General features: G+C 41.2%; 1 protein-coding gene across 2 annotated transcripts in view; it reads right to left on the bottom strand.

The window, feature by feature from the left end:
- The window catches only part of LOC129732401 (protein tweety-2-like), a 236,879-nt gene that overhangs the window by 36,364 nt on the left and 179,998 nt on the right, over positions 1-20,517 (bottom strand). For both annotated transcript variants that reach the window (XM_055693252.1, XM_055693253.1), the window contains exon 3: positions 4,885-5,109. In XM_055693252.1, the coding sequence (XP_055549227.1) occupies positions 4,885-5,109 (225 nt within the window). The remainder of the gene's footprint in view (positions 1-4,884; positions 5,110-20,517) is intronic.

Below are 20,517 nucleotides of genomic sequence, written 5' to 3'. Positions count from 1 at the left end.
CTGTTCATTGAGGCTGCATTATTTTCCCGATCTTTAATTTCAAGATATTTTTTGAAATCATTCAGCTTACTGGCAACACTGGTTTCAATGGATACCATACTCTCACGCAGAGAGTCACTGACCGATTTCAAAATCATCTCGATACCACTTGAAATTGCCGTGTTTATCTTTGATTCAATTTTGCTTTGGTTATCGGTAAGCGACTGAGACATAGATGACAAAACACCCATAATCTTGGTCAGCTCACCACTCAAAGCATCAATGTTTCCGCCGTCATCTTGGGCTGATAGACATGATACACATTCAAACACAATATTATCAATATCATTTACGACTTTCGCTGCTATTTTTGTCAGTGGTGTGCAAACTCTATGGAATTGAGACTTGCATTTACCAACGCAAATAACAGGATCATCGCTAATGCGAATGGTATTGCCACATTTCGCACAATCCATTATCCCGATACAAACAAGCAGACGCCGCTGCAGACAAATACGCTGGTATCGTCCAGCAGTAACGGCAGAGGCTATAGGCAGCGAACAATGAAAAAAAACAACAATGAAATTTCAATCAGCAGCCGTAGCGTCTATGTGATATAGACGCGGTGGTCGGCGCTGGCACAAATTAAATCAATAAAAAACAGAATAAATCAAAAGCATGCAAAGACACTTCTACTTATCCGTTAAGATATCCAATTTAGCCGTTGGATCACTAGCACTAGATCACCTATAGCACTTTATTTCACACAAAAAAAGCTTTTTGAATTAGACACTAGTGGTACACAAGCTACCATGTTCACCGTATCACGTATCACCTGAAAATTCGTGATAAAAAATATTAATCAAACCATATTGCTCTTACAACACTAAGCAATGTTAACGTGTCCTTAAACGCAACTTTTGCATGATTCACATACCTGTCAAAGTCAACCCTTGCATGCCCGGTGCAATTTTTCATATTTTCGAAAAATTCTTCTAACTCAGTCAAAACTCAATCAAATTTGATCAAACAAGTTTCCAAATAACAAAAAAAGTATTGAATTTCCTTGAAGTAATCTTAGTTGAGGGTTAATTACGTTAAATTTTAAGAAGTGAGTAAAGTTTGATAAAAGCTCAAAAAATTTAATTTTCAACAATGATCATTCCATACCATTGAAAAAATACTGATGAATTCGCAGGGAACCACAAAGATTTTAATTTCAGAGCTTGTTTTTGAGCTTTTACAACAAACCGAATTGAAATCGGTCTAACGACGATCAAATAAGAGCAAATTTAACAACAAGCAGCTCGTGAACCAAAATAAACAAATTTTAACCTGAAATATCTTTATTTTCGTTTCCAAACTAGCTGTAAATGTTATTTTTCAGCACAGAAATCATCATTTATCTTTAGCATATCGAAAAAAAACACATTCCCATGGATTTCGATGGTGATCAATTTCACCCCAATTTACCTCATAGTACTTTATAGAATTATCGAATTCATTTCATGAAGTAGTAGTACACCTGTTTACCCTACGACACAATTGGTCGAGACCAGTTATGGCAGATATATTTATCAAAAAATATTATTTTGGCAGATATACTTTTTTTTCTTCTCACACTATCCTTCTTGCCGCTAGTGGTCCACTGTGTTCTTTTTTAAAAGCAAAACCTATCTGATTATCGGAAAAGAACCTGCTGAAAAGCTATCAATAACGCACAGTCCGGTACAATCCGAACAATAATACATCAGGCTACGTTTGATGAGCAAAAATTTGTATGCGATTTTGCGACCAAATCAGATTTTCACTAGCAGTTTTGGTTTGTTATACAGATATTACGTCTTGTACTCGGTTACATTTTACTACTCATTCCAGCATGACTTTCATTTAAAATTTACGATTGACTTTATTTTCCAATAACACACTCTCTGCTTCGACCCAGTTTTGAAGTAAAACACAACCATCATGTTATGATTTTTGGGTGGTTCCTCATTCACCGTATTGACTCTGATTCTGGAATTTTTCCATCTTTTATGCCAATTTTCCATTCACCCACTCAACAAACAAGTTCATATCACACAACCGACAGAAAAAAGCTCAAATGTTTTCCACGACAGTCAATTTCAGTGGCAAGCGTACTCTTCATCAAATGAATAAATAAAGGATGGAAACAGTAACATACAAACCGCGTGTGCAACCGATTGTGGGATTTCAATTTTCGATTCAATAAATCCCTCGTTCTCTCAGCTTCCCAAAATCCAACCTTGAGCCAGCCAGGCAGGCAGAAGGCGTTCGCCATAGAACTTTTCCGAGAAGAGGGCACATCATGATGAAGCGGCAAATTCCATGCAATCTCGCTACGGCAAAAGGGTTCGGGGAAAATTTCCATATCCTTGCCATTGTAACTCAAACCCGCCGCTACGTTACTGTTACTACAGTTCTCAAACAGAAAACTATTTGTATATCTTCCAACGCGCTGCCCTGGGAAAAAGCTGAGGAAATTGGCAGTAAGACTGAAATAAACATCCATTAAGCGTTGGAGTGTGCTTTCCCAGGAAACGCTACGGTCACCGGCTGAACTTCAGGAAGATCATCTCCAGCTCGTCAGTGTCAGGCAGGCACTAACTGTTCTATCCATTTTCATTATCGTGTGACCCAAATTTGTAAGTAAAATATTAGAAAATTTATACCCTCATTACTGTGTCAAGCTGCGAACCGAAACCGGAAATGATTTATCGGCTTAGACGCGAAGGTCCCCACGAGCGATCAAATTCCCTCCGGGGGAGCGGAATTTAATTTTCCAAAATTTACTACATCCGAAAATGGCAGACGAAATTTTCACTAGCTTCGGTGGGATTATTTTCTGCTACCGTAATTTATTGCCATCAATCGGTGAATCTTCAATAAAATTAGCTACCCCTCGTGACAGGAGAGCTGGGGCAGCTGTTTTCCAAGCACTCAATTCCGATCCACACTCAGCGCCGATGAACTCGAGATTGCACTTGATAGGAAAACTTCAAGCGCCCAAGTGTTAAAACTATTCCCACTTCATGCCTCCCCCATCGGAGCGAAGGCCAACTTGAGCGATGCGAAATATTCAAATTAGGGGCTTGCAGTTAATTTTCGCCAACTTTTGGCCAGAACTCTTGATCCACTTGCTTGACAGGGGTCGGAGCGGCTGCAGGCAAGCTGGGAAATCAAATTTTCCCCTAGTTTGTTTGGTACTTGAGCGCTGACCAGTGGGTCTTCGCAGAAGGGGTTTATTTTTTCTTTTTTCTGTTTTGTGCTTTGTAAGACTTCTTCTGCTGCCAGCGGGTTTGCACTTGTGGTGGGTTGAAGGACGCAAACTTTTGTGCTTATTCAAATTTGTTTACTGCTGGGTTTTTGCCTCTTCCAAGTAACTGCGCCGTAGGAGGGGATGTAAAAGATTAGATGGAAAAGTACGAACTCCGAACAGAAAGCTCCATGAATGGGGTGAGTTGACGCGAATGGAAGAAGCTGGAGACTCAAGACAAAGGATTATTTATAAGAGTAAATTACTTTTGCTCGAAAGTAAAAACAAAAATGCCTGAATTGCTCTCTTGAAAGTTCGATACAATAGGATAATCAACATTGTTAGATTCTCTCTGTCCCCGTTTTGAGACATATTCTTTCGTGCGATTCAGAACTGGATTAATGTTTTGTAATTACTTCTGGTGACTCCGTATATTTTCTGGACGTAAACACCCTTGTAATTTCAACTTATAAGCGCTAAGTCTTAAAATACCGGCATGCTTCTCAGGTATTTCCTAACTTTCTTAAGTATTTCTTGTTTTGCTTGCTCTAAAGGTGAAGAGCATGAGAACGATCTCATTTCATCTCGTGAAAACCAAAACAGCCACATTTCAGATTTGATAAAGCGAAATGACACAAGCACACCGCTGTTGACAAGAAAAATCAACAGAATGTTTCCACAATAAAAGAATGGTGCAAAATCTATACCCTCGATAGAGAGTCAGAACAATCCATCCATCAGAGAGAGAGCGAGTGGCGTCACTGCAGCTGAAGTCATTTGAAAAGAAGAAATCATCACCATCAACTAGCATCAACACACGAAAGCAAAGAAGTGTGATTATGGCTGTGCCTCGCGACAGATTCCTGACGGTGACAGGCGAGCGATGGTGGCACAGGATAAATATATCATCATCTCACAATCTATTTCCAGCTGAGTCAATAGACACAATGGCAGTGCAGCGCATACACACACAGCCACATACAAGAGAGTGGTGCAACGAATTCGCGTGTTGCACCGCGTTCTGATGTGAACGGCAGAATTGCCGCGATGGATGTCCTTTCGCGTTACACCCACCCAAAATGACAATGGTAATAATGCCGATGATGGGCGATGACGATGATGAAGATGATGGCAGCCCAGCAGAATTACGAAACCACTGACATGTAACCGTGATGTGGCGATGGCGAAGAAGCGGAACGCGAATTGCAATAGCCTGATGCTGTTTCATGTGGTGTGTTCCCATGACGAGAATGAAAACGCTTCCCTGTAAGGCACCGATGCATCATGGTGCGGGCTTGATGACTAAGGCTGACGATGCTGGTACTGGTACTGCCGTACCAAGTAGCGTAATTAAAATGTCGATAGGAATAAATCTGCGGGAAAGCATGTTAGCAGAACAGGTTACGAGCGCTAAGGATCAACGCCCAAGCGGGTTCTTCCCAGTCAGTCGTGCGTACGCTAAAGCTTTGGCAAGCAGAAAAATTCACTCCCATGCTACGCTCCGACTGTCTGACGCAATCAATGAACAGTAAGAAATTCCTGGTGACATCGAATCTATTCATTTCCTCGACTTGCCAGTTGCCACAATCGGAAGGGAAAGAGAATCAATATGTATGTACTGTACTCACATCCAGCAGACTCTTCAGTGTCATGTCCGAGTAAGAAGGCCTCGTCAGGTAGACCACGGTTTCCAGTGCGTTGATGGCCAGTGTCGTGTTGTCCTTCACCATCTTGACCGTGTCCTGCAGCAGATACTGTGCGGTTTGATTGTACAGCTGCGGTGGCTGCTCGAACTTGGCCTCCAGCTCCGACAGGACAACCTTCGATTTGAGATTCTGCTTCACCATCTCGGTCTGCAATGAGGGAAAAAAGGCGAGAAAGATTGTGTAAGTATGAGAGGAAAGGCAACCAGAACGGTTACAGTCGGTTACGCGATTCATTAGAGTTCCCATCCGGACGATGGGATGGCGTACGCCCGGGCTCAGACATGCTTCAGTATATATAATTAACATTAATGAAAATTGATGCTTCTTAGCCTTCGTCAGCGGGTGTAGAAAGGGGAACGTTCTGCTGCTAGAACGGTAAAGCTTTCCGTTGCCAGCTGACACGGTGGGAAAAAATAATTTTGTATGGTGTTATGTAAATTCTAAGTGTTATCATCAAAAGTTGAAGAAATATAAATAACTATTATATTTCTTGCTAGTAGTCACCACTGACAGATTAACAAAACTCGATGGAATTTGCTCAAAGTAAACAGACTTTAGTGTTCTGTATTGCGTCCCTTTTTCAGCTAAGTAACTTTAAATTCCTTTTTTGAAGTAGAATACTTCTCTCAGGAAGTTCGGCTACATAGGGATGTGAAATGAAAATCTAAAACCGAAAAAAGTGAAAATATGTCCAATTTCAAATGCTAATAAATCGGTTAGTATTCGATGGATTTCCTTCGTTCTTGCAGCAACAGATTGGAAAATCTTCTAAGATTCTTCCCAAAAGAAGATAATTGTAATTTTATTATTCACACTATTGTACTATTGAAAATAGTCAAGCCTTGTCAAAACGAAAAATTCGACCTCTGATTGGTCGTTATATGATTTCTTCCCTAGCACGGTCGACAGAATCATATACCTTGCAATTGAAAACATGCTATTTGGCCTATATAAGAGCCTGTTTCAGCCGAAGCCGCTCATAATAGTTCTAGACAGCGACAACAGCAGTCGTCCTTCATTAGCAGCAGCACTAGCCCTGTGGTTGGTCACCACACCACGTCTCAGGAGCAGCGCGGTTCTTCTCATCGTGTGTCGCCAGTCTGCCATTATTACCCCCGTGTTGGGGCAGCATGAAGATTGCCATTAGGAAAACAAATTTCGAACATCAAAATGTCTTTTTCAAGGCAAATAAAACAAGACATTAAAAGTTAATAATTTTTGACAACGCAAGCAAGCATTCTGTGTTGGATCCTAGCAATTTAAATCTGTCGCGCCCGTCTAATTTACTGAATGTGAAATAGCTTCCACAGTGCATGTTGTCCGTGTATCTTAATTCCCCCAATGTTAGGGCAGCTCAAAGGTTGCGATCAGCAACCGATTTTGAACCGCAAAATGCATTTTCAAGGCAAATAAACAAGTAATTGAAGGGTTACAATTTTCTGGCATCAACACAAGCAAACATTCTGTGCGGGATGCAATCAAATTCTGTTGTAGTTGTCTAATTTTTACTTTATTGAGTTAACTCCCCACTGTTGGGACAGCGCAAAGGCTGTGATCGGCATAACCGATTTTGAATAACAAACTGCCCTGTTAGAACGCATTCACAAAAGTAGTTAGTTCGACTATGCGGAGCTAATATGAAGTCGATTCAATCAATCAGCATGAACATAATTTCGTCGTCTCTCAGCTGCCAAGTTGCAACATGTTGCAACACGCAACAGCGAGCAAACGAAATCACTTGATGTTACAAGCGCAATACGGTTAGGGGTTAAATCGTTGCGTGTGTGAGAGCACCATCGGTGTTTATTCGCTGGATACAAAAATCAAATGCGAATTAGTGATGGGAAAGTTATCGATATTTATTGGTAATATCAATAATTGCTTCATATCGATAATATCGTAAAATTTCAGCGCTGACGATAATTATCGATAAGTCGCAGGCGGCAGTTCAGGTGGCACATAGTATGCGAATCATTCCTTGCACTTGCCAAATATCATATAGTAGTAAATATCATAAAGTAGTGCCAAATATCAAATGAATGCAAAATAGCTTGTTTAACATTTTTCCCGTGACTCATTTATGCACCCGTTTTATGCGTAGCAGGTGAATTTAATAAAACCGACACGCTCAACCGCATTTGAGGTAATTTATGTTTTTCAACTATATAAAGAAGTTTGATTTACGACCCCATGAAAACCAAAAAAAAATCTGTATAAATCTGTATTATTTCCAGAAAATCTGTATTCTGTATATGCAGATATCTGTATAAAAAATACGCAAAAAATCTGTATAAATGCAGATAAATCTGTATATGTGGCATCACTGACTTCCATGAGGCCGATGTTATAAGGAAGTAAATGGAAGTGGCACGGCGAAACAGCTCGGGTGTGCTTAGACGCGTGTCATTTTTCGTTGTTGATATTATTCCCCACATGAAACGACGCGCTTTCGTACTATAGCGGCGGTATTAGCGGTAGATGCATTTGCCAACACTTACTCCAGTAAAGCCGTGTCTAATTTTCAATGTAAAAACACCTTTCTATTGTGTTGGCCGTGCGCATTCGGCCTCTGCCAGGCTAAACGCGGAAAGCGGCGCGAACCAATTCGCTAGGCCGTACATTAATGTACAGCCGTAAGTAGAGCTCATATTGGATTTTTTTTTTATTTTTATTTTTTTTTTCAATCCAATCCATTTTTTTCCAATCCAAATTTTATTTTTTTTACAATCCAAAACCAATTCGCTCGGCGCTCATATTCGATTTTTTTATTTCTTATTTATTTTCAACAACTAACTGTCCTTTTTAGGACAACCAAACAAATGAATTGAAGATTCAATATTTTCTCGTTCTGAGCTTTAACCAAAAGTTAATTATCTCAATTTGAATTCACATGTTCCTGTTCAGTGAGGTCGTATTTATATGTGCAAACTGAAATTGAGTAGTACTTCAATTTCATTTGCACAGAATTTTCAATACTGCCATATTCAACATTTATTTACTAGGAAAAATGACTGACACGCAAGCAGCCGGGTTAACTCTCTTGTAAAAGTATTCTACTTCAACCTTGCGGTCGTGGCTTTGCACACAACCCTCCTGTGATTTCTTCGAACTTAGTACTGAATACTAGAGTTGAAAGGTGCTTCTTATAAACAGAATTTAGTTTCGTTTGTTTCTGATTTTTTTTAACAGTTATAATTTATCGAGGACAATGTATAATATTCCCAACCGGCCGATTGTTTGTGCGCGTTTTTATCTCCACGTAATTTCTTCATTAAAAGTGTGTTTTGCCCGAAAATTAATGGTGAAATGGACTAAAACTACTAGTGTTGATGTTCCAAATAACAGAACTATCGGAATATGCAGCCTTAGGAGGATTTCGTGCGAGATAAGTTATATTATTAATTTAGATATTTTTTCTGTTCGAGTTGGTTGCGTTGGCATACTGCATATATGCTCAACTGCAATTGTTTTTTGACATGTAGGCGGCATTGTATTTTTTTGTTTTGATCATCGACGTGTAGAGGTAGATTCATACAGATCTGTTTCGTCTGTATTTTTGGTTCAGGGTAGAGGAAAAATAAACTAATTATTTACTAAAATGTTTGTAAATAGACAGAGAATGTCTTGTTCATACGAATGCGTCACTTAGCACATATTTTTAGAGTTTCGGGTTTATATTTCGAAGAACATTGGACTTTGTTCGCGTAGGTCTTATTTGCCAATGTTCAACTGAGAGGTGAAGCCCCTTTAGGCTGAATGACTAAAGATTTATTTGCTACTAATGAATTTTACGTGGATAAACCGGTGGATAAAAATAAGCGTATAACTAACGTATAATATTAAACAGTAAAATTGCTATATAAATTCTAAAAATTCAACTGATAAAATACAAGTTAAAATGAAAAGTCGGTAAATCACAATAGCTCCAGCTCTTCGTAGCTCTCAAAATTCATACCTATAATATAATTAATTATCGCCCCGCAACATCTAACAGATGTATCCCAGGGTCTCCCTTTCTTACTAAAATTCCCCATCTCACGTAACATTTATGAGGGCACGCAGAGTTCTCTGCGGTTCTCTTAAGTAAATGTTGGACTAACATTCCTTTCCCGTTCCCCAACAGTTGCAAGGACGTGGCCAGGGCGGTAACAATTCTCTGGAGACATCTGACCTTTGTTTAGCAACATTTGATTAGATCCCAAATTTCATGTTGCTGCTCACAAACAGGGCCGGCGTCACCTTGTTTTCCCGAGTGGGTAGTAAAGAAAAGAGAAGGTTAATGGGTGACAAAGGCTTTGCCGGGAGGGGTGACCTACTAATACCACAACATAATTTTACGAAAAATCGACAGTGCATCAACAATGGAATGGCCAATGGAATGTTTGAGAGAAATTAGATTTTCGGATTCCGTTCAGTAGCAATGTTTGCATTAAAAAAATGGACTTCTTTCGGATGGTATTTCAATGAATTTCCCATGGAAGATAATTATATAGGCTCACTTGCAGAAGCAATTCTACGACCTTGCGAGTGGCTTTCCGGGAGTTTACCGCAACATCAGCCATGGTGGACGAGAACATGCGTGTAGGTATGGTTTTGAATTCTTTCTTCGTTTTATTTTTCAATTCCTCCTCAATTTTTGCGTCAAAATTGTTGGAGTAAGTCTTACGCTTCTTGTTTGCTCAGAAACTCCAGATGGGACGCAGCTGGGAAACGTTGGGTGGGTTGGCCGACCTGGGTACCGCATCCATTTTCATTTCCTCCAACGATTGCTTTGAGTAGTGGGCCGACTCCAGATCCGGCCAGAGCACTGCGTCTTCACCCCTATGGTATTTTTTAATGTACGACGCAAACTTCCGGCAGGCACTTCGTTCTATAAACTTCCCCGTTCACGGCCAGTACGGAGCTTCTCGCTGATTGTCAGCAACAGCAGCACCTTCTTTGGGAACTTGGTGTGTGAAATGAATTTCATCTCAAAGCTCACTTCCTTCGTGGGCGAAGTAAAATACGGAGTGCCCTGCCAGTCGTTACCATCCAAGGTGAGATAGGTCTCGGCGTCGACCACTACCATCACGTCGCGATTCGCCGGAGAAATCGACTCAACCATCTTATTCAGCCGCTGACACTGCGTCATTGCCTGCAGCTCCGAGACCGATGGACGGGACTACCGCTTTTGATGTCCATGTTCGCCAGGTACTTTTCCATTGTTTGGCCGGTTGCACCTCTTCAGCATTCTTTGGAGTTTCTTGTCGCTCAGGGTCGTCGGCGGTACGAAACCGGTCTTTCTTTCGATGCTCTGAATGTAGTCCAACTGTGCCAAGATGTTGAAGATATCGGAACCAGCGGTTAGAGTTCGAGTAAAGTTTTTCCTGCTGACTCAAAAGTTACTATGACTGATGCTGCATGGGTAGTTTCGTCAGCGACGCATTTTTTTTAATGCAAAAATTAGAGCTCAACAATTTTGTCTTCTCGGAAAAAGACTCCACCCAAAGTTTGAGCTTAATCGAACTTCTGATGAGGTTTCACTTATAGTCATGAAAGTCTTACGTTTTTGACCAACCTAAAAATGCACAAGAGTAGTTCTTGAATTTTCCGGAACCGAATTTTTTTTTTGATAGCAAATCTCTTAGAAATGCATGAAATATCGAGATCTGATGTTATTTCATAAAAATTTGTTTGAAAATAAAAAAAATCAGGTACATGGAAACTTTTGCGTTGGGAGACTCGAGCTACATCAGAACACACAAAAGATCAAAAAACTGTAACTTTGACCGCTTTGAGGCTCTACTTTCCGAAGTCCATTTGAGCTTAAATAGCATGGGAAATTTTTACGAGAAAACATTGTTAATCTTTAGAACTCTATCGTAAATAAAATTCTCTGTCGTAAATGAAAGAATTGAAAAAATATTCCTTTTTCCTGAGAATCTTAACATCTGTAGATTTATGACCTCTCGCTCAACAATAACCATCGAAAAATCTGTCGCTCGCAACATTACTTTTTTGGTTTTGTCCGATAGTTCCGTGTGAGTAAGTACCCACATGGATATTTTCCGAGTGGGTAATACTACCCATACTACCCACATGAAACGCCGGCCCTGACTCCGTATGCGCCTTGTGTCACGTTGGTCGAAACATTTTCTGTCCTCCTTGATGGCGATGCTGATAGGCATCATGCCGGACAAGACATAGATTGCATCGTATGATAACGTACGATATGCACTCACAACTCTCAGGCACATGAGTTATTAGGTACTTTTCAGTTTACCGCGGTAACTGTTAGTACTTACCGCCCTGGACAACACTGGCCCACCATACCTAAGTTCCAAACCACACTGGCAAGAAGTTTTCGCTTGCTGCCATAAACCGTTGAGCTCAGTGAGCCGATGAGCTCATCCAGTCCTTAACCTTGCGTATACAGTGCGCGGCCGTCAACTCGACCTCCTCGATCGAATCGCCGTAGACCTCCAGCGTTATGTCGTCTGCATAACATTCTACAACACCGGACCCAGGATAGAACCTTGTGAAACTCCTGCGGTGATTTGGACGCACTTCTAACCCTCCTCCGTGTTGTGAACAAGTACTCGATTCTGGAAGTAATTTTCCAGAATCTTGTTCAGCGACACCGGTACATGGATGTTCCTGAGCGCGAGCGCTATGGAGTCCCAACTGGCGCTATTGTACGCATTCTTCACGCCGAGCGTGACGATTGCGCAATAGCGTAGTCCCCTTCTCTTACACTGGAGTGCTATCTCCGTAGTCTTAGTGACGGAGGAGATGGCATCCAGCGTGAACCTGCCCTTCCGGAAGCCGAACTGGTTACTTGCCAGACCGTGTACACCCTCCGTGTACCTCATCAGCCTGTTGAGGATAATCCTCTCAAGCACCTTGCCCGCAGCATCCAGCAGGCAGATGGACCTGTATATCGATAGGTTTCCTGGCGGTTTCCCAGCCTTCGGCAGTAAGACCAGTCTCTGCCACTTTCACCTGTCCCGAAAGAGACAGTCATCCAGGCACCTCTGCATGACTGCCCTGAACAGCCCGGGGGCCGTTTTTATCGCCAGCCTGATTGCCTGTCGTCGCTCATGGATTGAATGTTCGGCAGGCTGGCAGACCATCCCTGGTCTATGTCTGAGATACTGCACGCAAAAGTTGAAGTCTTGTACAATCATTGTGTCTTCCCGATTCGCACAAATGTTGCACAGAAATCGCACAATAAATGTGTGAAACGCATACCGCAACAGTTGTACTGCGAATACATTGACATAGAATGAAATCAGGATATGTATCATACACCGACACTTTATTTCTCACGTCGTGTGTATTAGTGACTGCAGGCGCTTTTTCTCAAGCGACGAGAGAAATTTCTCTCTCGCTCGTAGAATTTTCATTTATGTGCGACAAGACTAGACACGTCAAATACAATTTGCAGGTTGCTCTTTCGCTCCTCTTTCGGTTCGGATTGCGACGCGCAAGGCAATATCTCGTAGATTCACGAAATGAGCGAGACATCCGTGCTGTACACTTGATACCAGTGTTGTTGGTCTCTCACTCATACTGTCGGTGCGTGCTTACTGCCATTCAGAGGAATGCATGAAGAAGAAAATGTATCTCGAAAGCGTGTGTGCAAAAGACTTGAGAAGCGTAGCATATGTCTCGCCTCAAGCAGAAAGGATGAGAATGGTTTTGCTTCTCGCTCGCTTTGCAACGTTGCTTGATACCAGTTGAAACTGTTTAGGTGTAGTAGTTTGGAGCTGCCAAATACATTTAAGAAACGCTAGAGCATTAATTGCGTTATGCTCAACACGCAATCATTGTACTGGTTCCGAATTACATCAACAATTGCGCTAAAAACGCACAATTTTGTACTGGTTTCGCACCATCCAACTTTTGCGTGTGGAACGTCGAACATAAGACTCGACCGCTGGAGGCCAAGGCCTTGGCTCGTGGCGCGGAAGGAGTCCCTCGAGCATACGCTATCGTTGATGATCGCTCTGCAGGCGCCAGCGCGCCTTTAGTCTTGGCTTTACGATCCTGTAGTCGTCACCCCACGGATTCGTATTGGCACTCGCACATAGCCTATCGAAGCAGGCCTTCTTACTAGCCCTTATTGACTCTTTAGCAGAACCGAATGCTGCACGGCGCTCTGTCCTCTCTCCTTCGTCCGGCTATCGCGTCCATCCACCAGTGAACTAGTGACTTCCCATTCCTAGGTTGGCGAGTCTAGCAGTCGGGCGGCGCCTCTCGTTGTTGTCTACAGTATAGCAGACCGGCTGGTAGTCGCTATGAGTGTAGCCACGTCTACCGTCCAGTTCTTGATCAGTCCTGGGCTGGAGAGCGTCACGTCAATGATCAACTTCGCACCATTTCTGCTGTATGTACTTTTGTTCCCAACGTTGGCCAGATCTAGGTTGAGCTTTGCCAGAGCCTCCAACAAGATCTGACCCCACTGGTTCGTGAAGCGACTTCCACACTCAACAGCCCAAGCGTTGAAGTCGCCCGCCACCAACGGCGTTAGGCCCGTTAACTCCATGAATAATAGTACGATCATCTGGGTAAACCTTTAGGTAGACCAGCGCGGCGGAGCATAGCAACTGCAGTAGAACACTCCGTTCACCTTAGCAACTACGTACCCTTCTTCTGAGGTTGAGACAACCTCCTGAACCGGGAATTTGCTCGTCGTACATATGGCCGCCAAACTGGACTTATCCGCAACCCAGTTACCGTTTCCGGGAGGGATGCGGTAGGGCTTCGATATGATGGCGATGTCCGACAACCACTTAGTGGCTGCTTGGTGTAGCAGCTGCTAGGCCGCGAAGCAATGGTTTAGGTTCAGTTGCGTCACCCTTATGCCTGTGGTTTCGCAGCCGGCTTACCGGCTGGACATTTGGGGCCTGCTATAAAGTGTTTGGCGTCCCGTCTCCCGGAAACTCTACACTTGTGAAACTCTCCACAGTCCTTTGCTTTATGGCCTGCACCTCCATTTCGCCTGCACAACTGGCTCCTATCGGGCCCCCTGCAGGTCCAAGACTTATGTCCTCCCTCAAAGCACCGGAAGCAAATGCCCGGTTGCTGTAGTTTGCTTTCTTTCAGGGCCAAGTTAGTGTCCGCCGGACCTTTGCGGAGGCGGATCGACTCCTTAGCCACCTCCAACCCGCACTTCGCTTTGAGGGCTTGTGCAATGTCGCACGTCTCGGTGATTTCGTTCACGTTTTTAAGCTGGAGAGTCACCTCTGAGGTGTGTGCCCGCACTTGCACCACCTTCCCTAGGACCTTCTCGGCTACCGTTTTGTAGGTAGCCCCCTTATTCTTGGCGTCCTTCCGGAGCTAAAGTATCATCTCGTCACACAGTGGGGCAAATTGGTCCGTTGGCGCGACAAAACCTCATAACTCCTTAACAGTTGTTTTCACAGTATTCATGTCTTCGGCAATGTTGTTCACCATAAAAACATCTTCTTGAGAAATGTATTCAGGCAGCTTAAATTTTTTTCTACAGATGGCGCTGACATCTATCTTTTGAACAAATGGAAAGTTGTTTATATCATGAATTGACATAAAATTGTCGAACATATTACAAATGTAGGACTGACCGTTAACGAGATAAAATTATTTTCATTATTCATAAACCCAAAATTTCAGTAATTAATTATAACTGGGACTTAAGTACATATGTTTTAATTTCAGATATATTCGAACTTTCGAGTCATCATGAAATGAATTATTGAAGGTTTGTAGTTGCCTTTGTATAGTTTTTTGTCAACCTATGGTGTGTCATCATATTTGAGAAAGAATATAAAATAAAGTTTTAATGTTATTGTTTGTGATAAAATGTTTCAAATAGGAATTTTGTTCAATTAAAGTTTTGTTGGTCATGTTCCCTTTCTAAGAGCTCCTCTTGTTCAATTTTATACCATTTAGCATGAATACTAAACGCTTACTTTTAAAACACTGTTCACCCAATAACAAACTGTTTCCTAGTATTAATAATTATTTCCGCGGGGTCTTAATACTACTGGACGTCAGTTTCAAAATACAAATACACCGGCATTCAGCAAAGCCTATTGTAGGAAAAACATCGATACGGACACTGCTGATTGACGATTTTACATGAATTAACATGAAAACAATCGTTGCGAAAACTCGAATTACTCAGTAAGTCGCAACTAGTAGCAGCTGATTTTTGGTTTAGTACTAGTCAATATCTTGTATTTTAGTACAATAATAGTGTCATAGCAGAACAACGTAGAATTTTATGTTTTTCATATTGCCGAAAATGAGGAAAAATTACAAAAAAAAACTTGTTTTACACACTATGCCTCCTACGAACCTATTTTCAACAAAACTGTCTTAAAATCACATTACCTATTAGTTTATACTCTGTTTTATGAGGATCATATTAGTTAGCTTATTAATTTCTAAGTATTTGCATGCCCTACTGAAAAATATCTGTGAAAAATTTTTCTTCTATTTTACAAGCCTTGTAAATCCTTACTTTCACAATATTATAGCACATTTTCTAAATTATTTTTCAAAGTGAATTATCATGATTTCCAGTCGATAACATGTCTACTGCAAGTAGAAAATAAAATGAGGCATGAAAACTGAATTTCATTTTTTTTTTTAGTTTTGTCGCGACTTTTCTGGGTTCTGCCCCATAGTGCGTCAGTGCGAGATCCGCGGATACTCCGCACATCCGCCCCCAGATCCTTGAGCTGGGTTTCCACCCTCATTTTTTTCAATACTTCTGATTACTCGGACCCATCCGTCTTGAGAATGAGGGCATCCCCCCCTAATCCGCGCTTTTTTTCAACCTCATATACCATTTTGAATGTTTAGATTACGACTTCCGGTGTTTGGAAGAAGAAGTTGTGAATTGCTCAGAATGTGACGACCTATGACTGACCCATACAACTCTGTCAGTCAGGTATGATTGAAACCTTCCGAAGTCCGTGTATACAAAAAAAAAGCTTTGTAACAAGCACAGAATATTGTGATTCCTTGATATTTAGCTGTCACATTTGTCCCTCTTGTCATGAATCGGCGCGAGCATTGAATTTTTCCATCGTGCAGGAAATAATTCCTGTATCAGAGAGAATTTAACCAGCTTGACATAAAACACCAGTAATTTTCGAGTAATTTTTCAACATTATTGGCGGGATCCCGTCTAATTCTGGGCAAGTAGAGCCAAACCGAATTACAAACCTCTCATGAAAGCAAAAGAATTCTTTCAAGCAGATTCGCCCTAGAAATACTGAAATTTGATACGAAAATTTTTACACTGATTTAACTTTGGATATATTTGCGATGAGAAGACCATCGTCCAACTTCAAACGCCTATAACTCAGTCAGTTTTCAACAGGTATCCTTCATTCTTGCAGTTGAAAAATTGACATCCACCAAAATTCGAAAAATTGTGATTTTATATTGTCAAAAATTCTACTTTAAAAAAATGAAGAGCCTTGTTTTGAACGTTGGATTGATTTCTCACAGCTTAAAACGAGGCTAAATACTATCCAATATTGGCATTTTCGGAACCGAGATACTAGACCCTAGACATCAATTTAGAAGACAAACATCACACAATTTTCCCGGAATCTAGATGACACTGAGAGACCGAAAATCAACTCCAGATTCCGTTTTGAAGAGTAGGTGGCTCACGATTTTCGGAAAACAGCCAAAAATAGTTTTGGAAAGGGAAAAAAGAGCTTTCAAAATTTATACAGATATGTACTATCCAAGTAGCATTTTTATTTTTTTTGGTTTTAAAGCGAATGTTGAAAACAATTTTTAAAACTATCTTTGACAACTATTCTATTATAACAAACATTCACTAACCACTACAAAATCACGTTATAATAACTTGGCCTTGTTTTGTGTTTTGTGAAATTTAGGAACAAGTCATAAGCGATTTAAATGATCACCAAATTTGTTTGTGCTAGCTGCTAACATAAGAATTTGTTTCAACATTTGCGTTCGAATGCCCTAATGTATTATACTGAGCTGTTGCTCAGTGTCTGCAGAAAATTGTTATTCTTGGACGACATCTTTATTTGTTAAAACCTACACCGCTCTGTGAATGCCTTGTTAAAAGATAAACTCATGATTGAGAAACTCGGATGACAACTTAAAACTTGGAGGTCTCGATAAAGGATTTGTTAGTTTGTGTTAAAATTTCTAAGTTTTATTCAACTGCGTTGACAACCTCCTACTTGTTCAGTCATGCAGCATCGTCTGAACTGAAGCCTTTGGAAAAAAGGACGGCCAACAACAGTTAACTGCTCTCAGAACGATATACAATCATACACAATGCTTCCAAAACCATTGATGTTCGCTTGTAAATAAAACTCTGCCTGATTACGTCTCATTTATCCAAAAGATGTAGAAACAAGAGTGTACTTATTTTCCAATTCCTCCATCAATTGCTTGCAAATTCAAGAAAATTTGATGACAAAGTTTTTTCAAATACGCTTTGGTCTCTCTTAGGAACGAAAGTTTTGTAAAGTCTTTTAAAGTTTATTAAAAGTATTAAGGTTTTTTTTTTCGCTACGAGAAGTTTTAACTAAACTTGATTGTTTGGTTTTAATGTTTGTTTATCCAAAGTTTTAAAACAGGATCTAAAACTATTTAAAGAGTACTAGAGAAACCTGAATGCAAAAGTTTTAACTCGGAAATTTAAAAAATATATTTCAAAGAAGGCTTTGCTGCTATATAAAAGTAACAAATCTGCTAAGCATTCGGATTGTTACTTGGGATAAGTTTTACGCAATTTTTTAACTTAACATGAAACTGGTACTTCAAAAGTACATTTGATAACGAATCCAACAGAAGTAGTTTTGTGAAAATCGGTTGACAAATGGTTGAGTTAGGTATATTTTTTGTAAGGAAAGCAGATTGGCATCTATTGCAAAGTTATTCCACGGTGATACAAATAAAAAAAAGATGTAAGAACTACTGATGTGGAATGAATTCGGCAGTGGAATTGAACGTTTTTTATTTGCTAAGATTTTCAGCAACAATTCGCAGATCCGCATACTAATAATAAGAGTTGCGAAAAGTAATCTGAAATAAAACTTGGTTTTAATAAAATTTTAGGTCTTTATTGAATCTAATTCAAGAAAATTGAAATGAGGTCGATATCTTGTAATGGAGGAAAGCAATCCGCGTAGAACAATCGCGTAAAAAAGACTTTACTGGCTGTTTTTCAGACACAGGAAGTCGCCATTTTAATTTTCAAAATGACATGTGAAGTTAATTTCTGAGCTCTGGACGTCAGTCTGGTTCCGAAAATAAACATTTTGGGTTGTAATCGGTCTTTTTGGGCTGTTTCCAGAAACTGTAAGCCACCATCGTAGAATTCAAAATGGAGTCTGAGTCCGATATTATGAGTGACGAACAAGCTGTGGAGCCGCCAGCACAGGTGGAGGCGAAAAAGGCGATTAGTGAACTGAAAAATGGCAAGGCCGCTGGGAAGGACAGTATCCCGGCCGAACTTCTGAAAGCGGGAAGCGAGCGGCTGTACTATGCGATCCACCAGATAATACTAAGGATCTGGGTGGATGAACAAATGCCGAACGACTGGTTGAAGGCCTCATATGCCCTATCTATAATAAGGGCCATCGATTGGATTGTGGCAACTATCGAGGGATAACGTTGCTCAACTCCGCATATAAAGTGCACTCCCGTATCCTGTTCCTCAGATTTAAACCGTTAACGGAATCCTTTGTTGGCGAATACCAGGCTGGTTTTCGACAGGGGCGTTGCACGACAGATCAAATTTTCACCCTGCGACAGATCCTCGCTAAGATCCGGGAGTACAACTTACCGACTCACCATCTGTTTGTGGACTTCAGGGCGGCATACGACTCAGTGAAAAGAAACGAGCTGTGGCAGATCATGCTGGAACACGGTTTCGTAACGTTGAATGGACTGAAGCAGGGGGATGCGCTTTCCAACCTACTGTTTAACATCGCTTTTGAGGGTGCAGTACGAAGAGCAAATGTGGAAAGAAACGGTACGATCATCACGAAATCTCACATGCTTCTTGACTTTGCGGACGACATCGATATCATCGGTATCAACCGTAAGGCCGTGGAGGAGGCCTTCGTACCTTTTAAGAGAGAAGCAGCGAGATTGGGACTTGTCATTAACTCTGCCAAAACGAAGTACATGGTAGCTGGCAGAGAGCGTGGGAGTCCCCGTGGTGTTGGTGCTGAGGTGGAGATAGATGGGAAACGATTTGAAGTGGTTGACGAATTCGTTTATCTTGGTACGCTTGTGACATGTGACAACGATATGAGCCATGAAGTGAAACGACGAGTTGCAGCTGCGAGCAGGGCTTTCTACGGTCTGCGTAACCAGCTAAGGTCCCGTAGTTTGCAAACTCGCACAAAACTAGCGCTGTATAGGACGCTGATACTCCCGGTGGCCCTTTACGGACATGAAGCATGGACGCTAAAGTAAGCTGATCGACGAGACTAGAAGATGGAGTGTGGCACTGACGCATGAATCACGAGTTGTACCAGGTATACAAACATGCTGATATAGTGAAGGTTATACAGCGTGGCAGGCTTCAGTGGGCTGGACATGTAGCCAGAATGCATGACGAGAGGTAGAGGTTCAGTAGAGAACCAGGAAGAGGCCGTCGACTCCGTGGTAGGCCTCGCACGCGGGGATGTGCGCGATGGAAGAAGATGCACGATCTGCTGGTGTACGAGGAGACTGGAGAGCGGCTGCCCAGAACAGAAGAAGCTGGACATCTCTAATTCGTTCGGCCCTAGAACGAAACACTCTTTTTATGGTATTTGGCTACTTTGTGCCGCAAGGAAGCAATGTGGGCTCACCTCCGTTCTCACTCTTCAACAACAATATTGCTGCTTCATTACCGCAAGGTACACGGCTCCTTTTTGCGGTCGATGTGAAAATCTTCATGATTATAACGTTTCTTCATGACTGGATCTCAAGAGCCAACAGGCAGCCGGAATTTATCTTCTAAATTGCCGATGGTGTGCCTTTGATGACTTGACGTGAAACTGTTAACAATATGAGCCGGTCTAAAATATAACTAAAGCTTGTCCAGATCCAGAAACATGATGAGAATTGATCAGAATTTGACAGAAGCTTGACTAGATCTAGAAACCTGAGCTTTGCAATCTAAAATTCATGACTTGAAATTTGAGCCAGAGTTTATAGTTTGGAATTGAGATTTGCACTCAATTTAACGACATGCAGGATTTCACATTTGGAAAATTTAAGACAGAGAATTCCAGATATGAATTTTGTGATTTTAGCTTCTGAGATTTTTGGATCACGGACCTAAGATTGAAATAGGGATTGAGGTTTGGATGAGAATTACATTTGTAAATGGAATCAGCATTGAGAATATTATCGGGATTCGAATAAAATTGTGCTTCGAATAGGGTGTAGTAATGGAATTGAAATTGGAATTGGAATCAGATTTAGAACAGAAATTGAAATTGAGAATTCAGTTGAAATTAGGGTTGGGATTGCGATTAAGATTTAGATTGGGATTATGATTGGAGTTAGGATTGGGATTTGGATTGG

The sequence above is a fragment of the Wyeomyia smithii genome, chromosome 3 (genome assembly GCF_029784165.1).
Source record: "Wyeomyia smithii strain HCP4-BCI-WySm-NY-G18 chromosome 3, ASM2978416v1, whole genome shotgun sequence".
Taxonomy (NCBI): Eukaryota; Metazoa; Arthropoda; class Insecta; order Diptera; family Culicidae; genus Wyeomyia; species Wyeomyia smithii.
This window is presented reverse-complemented; position numbering and strand designations above follow the sequence as displayed.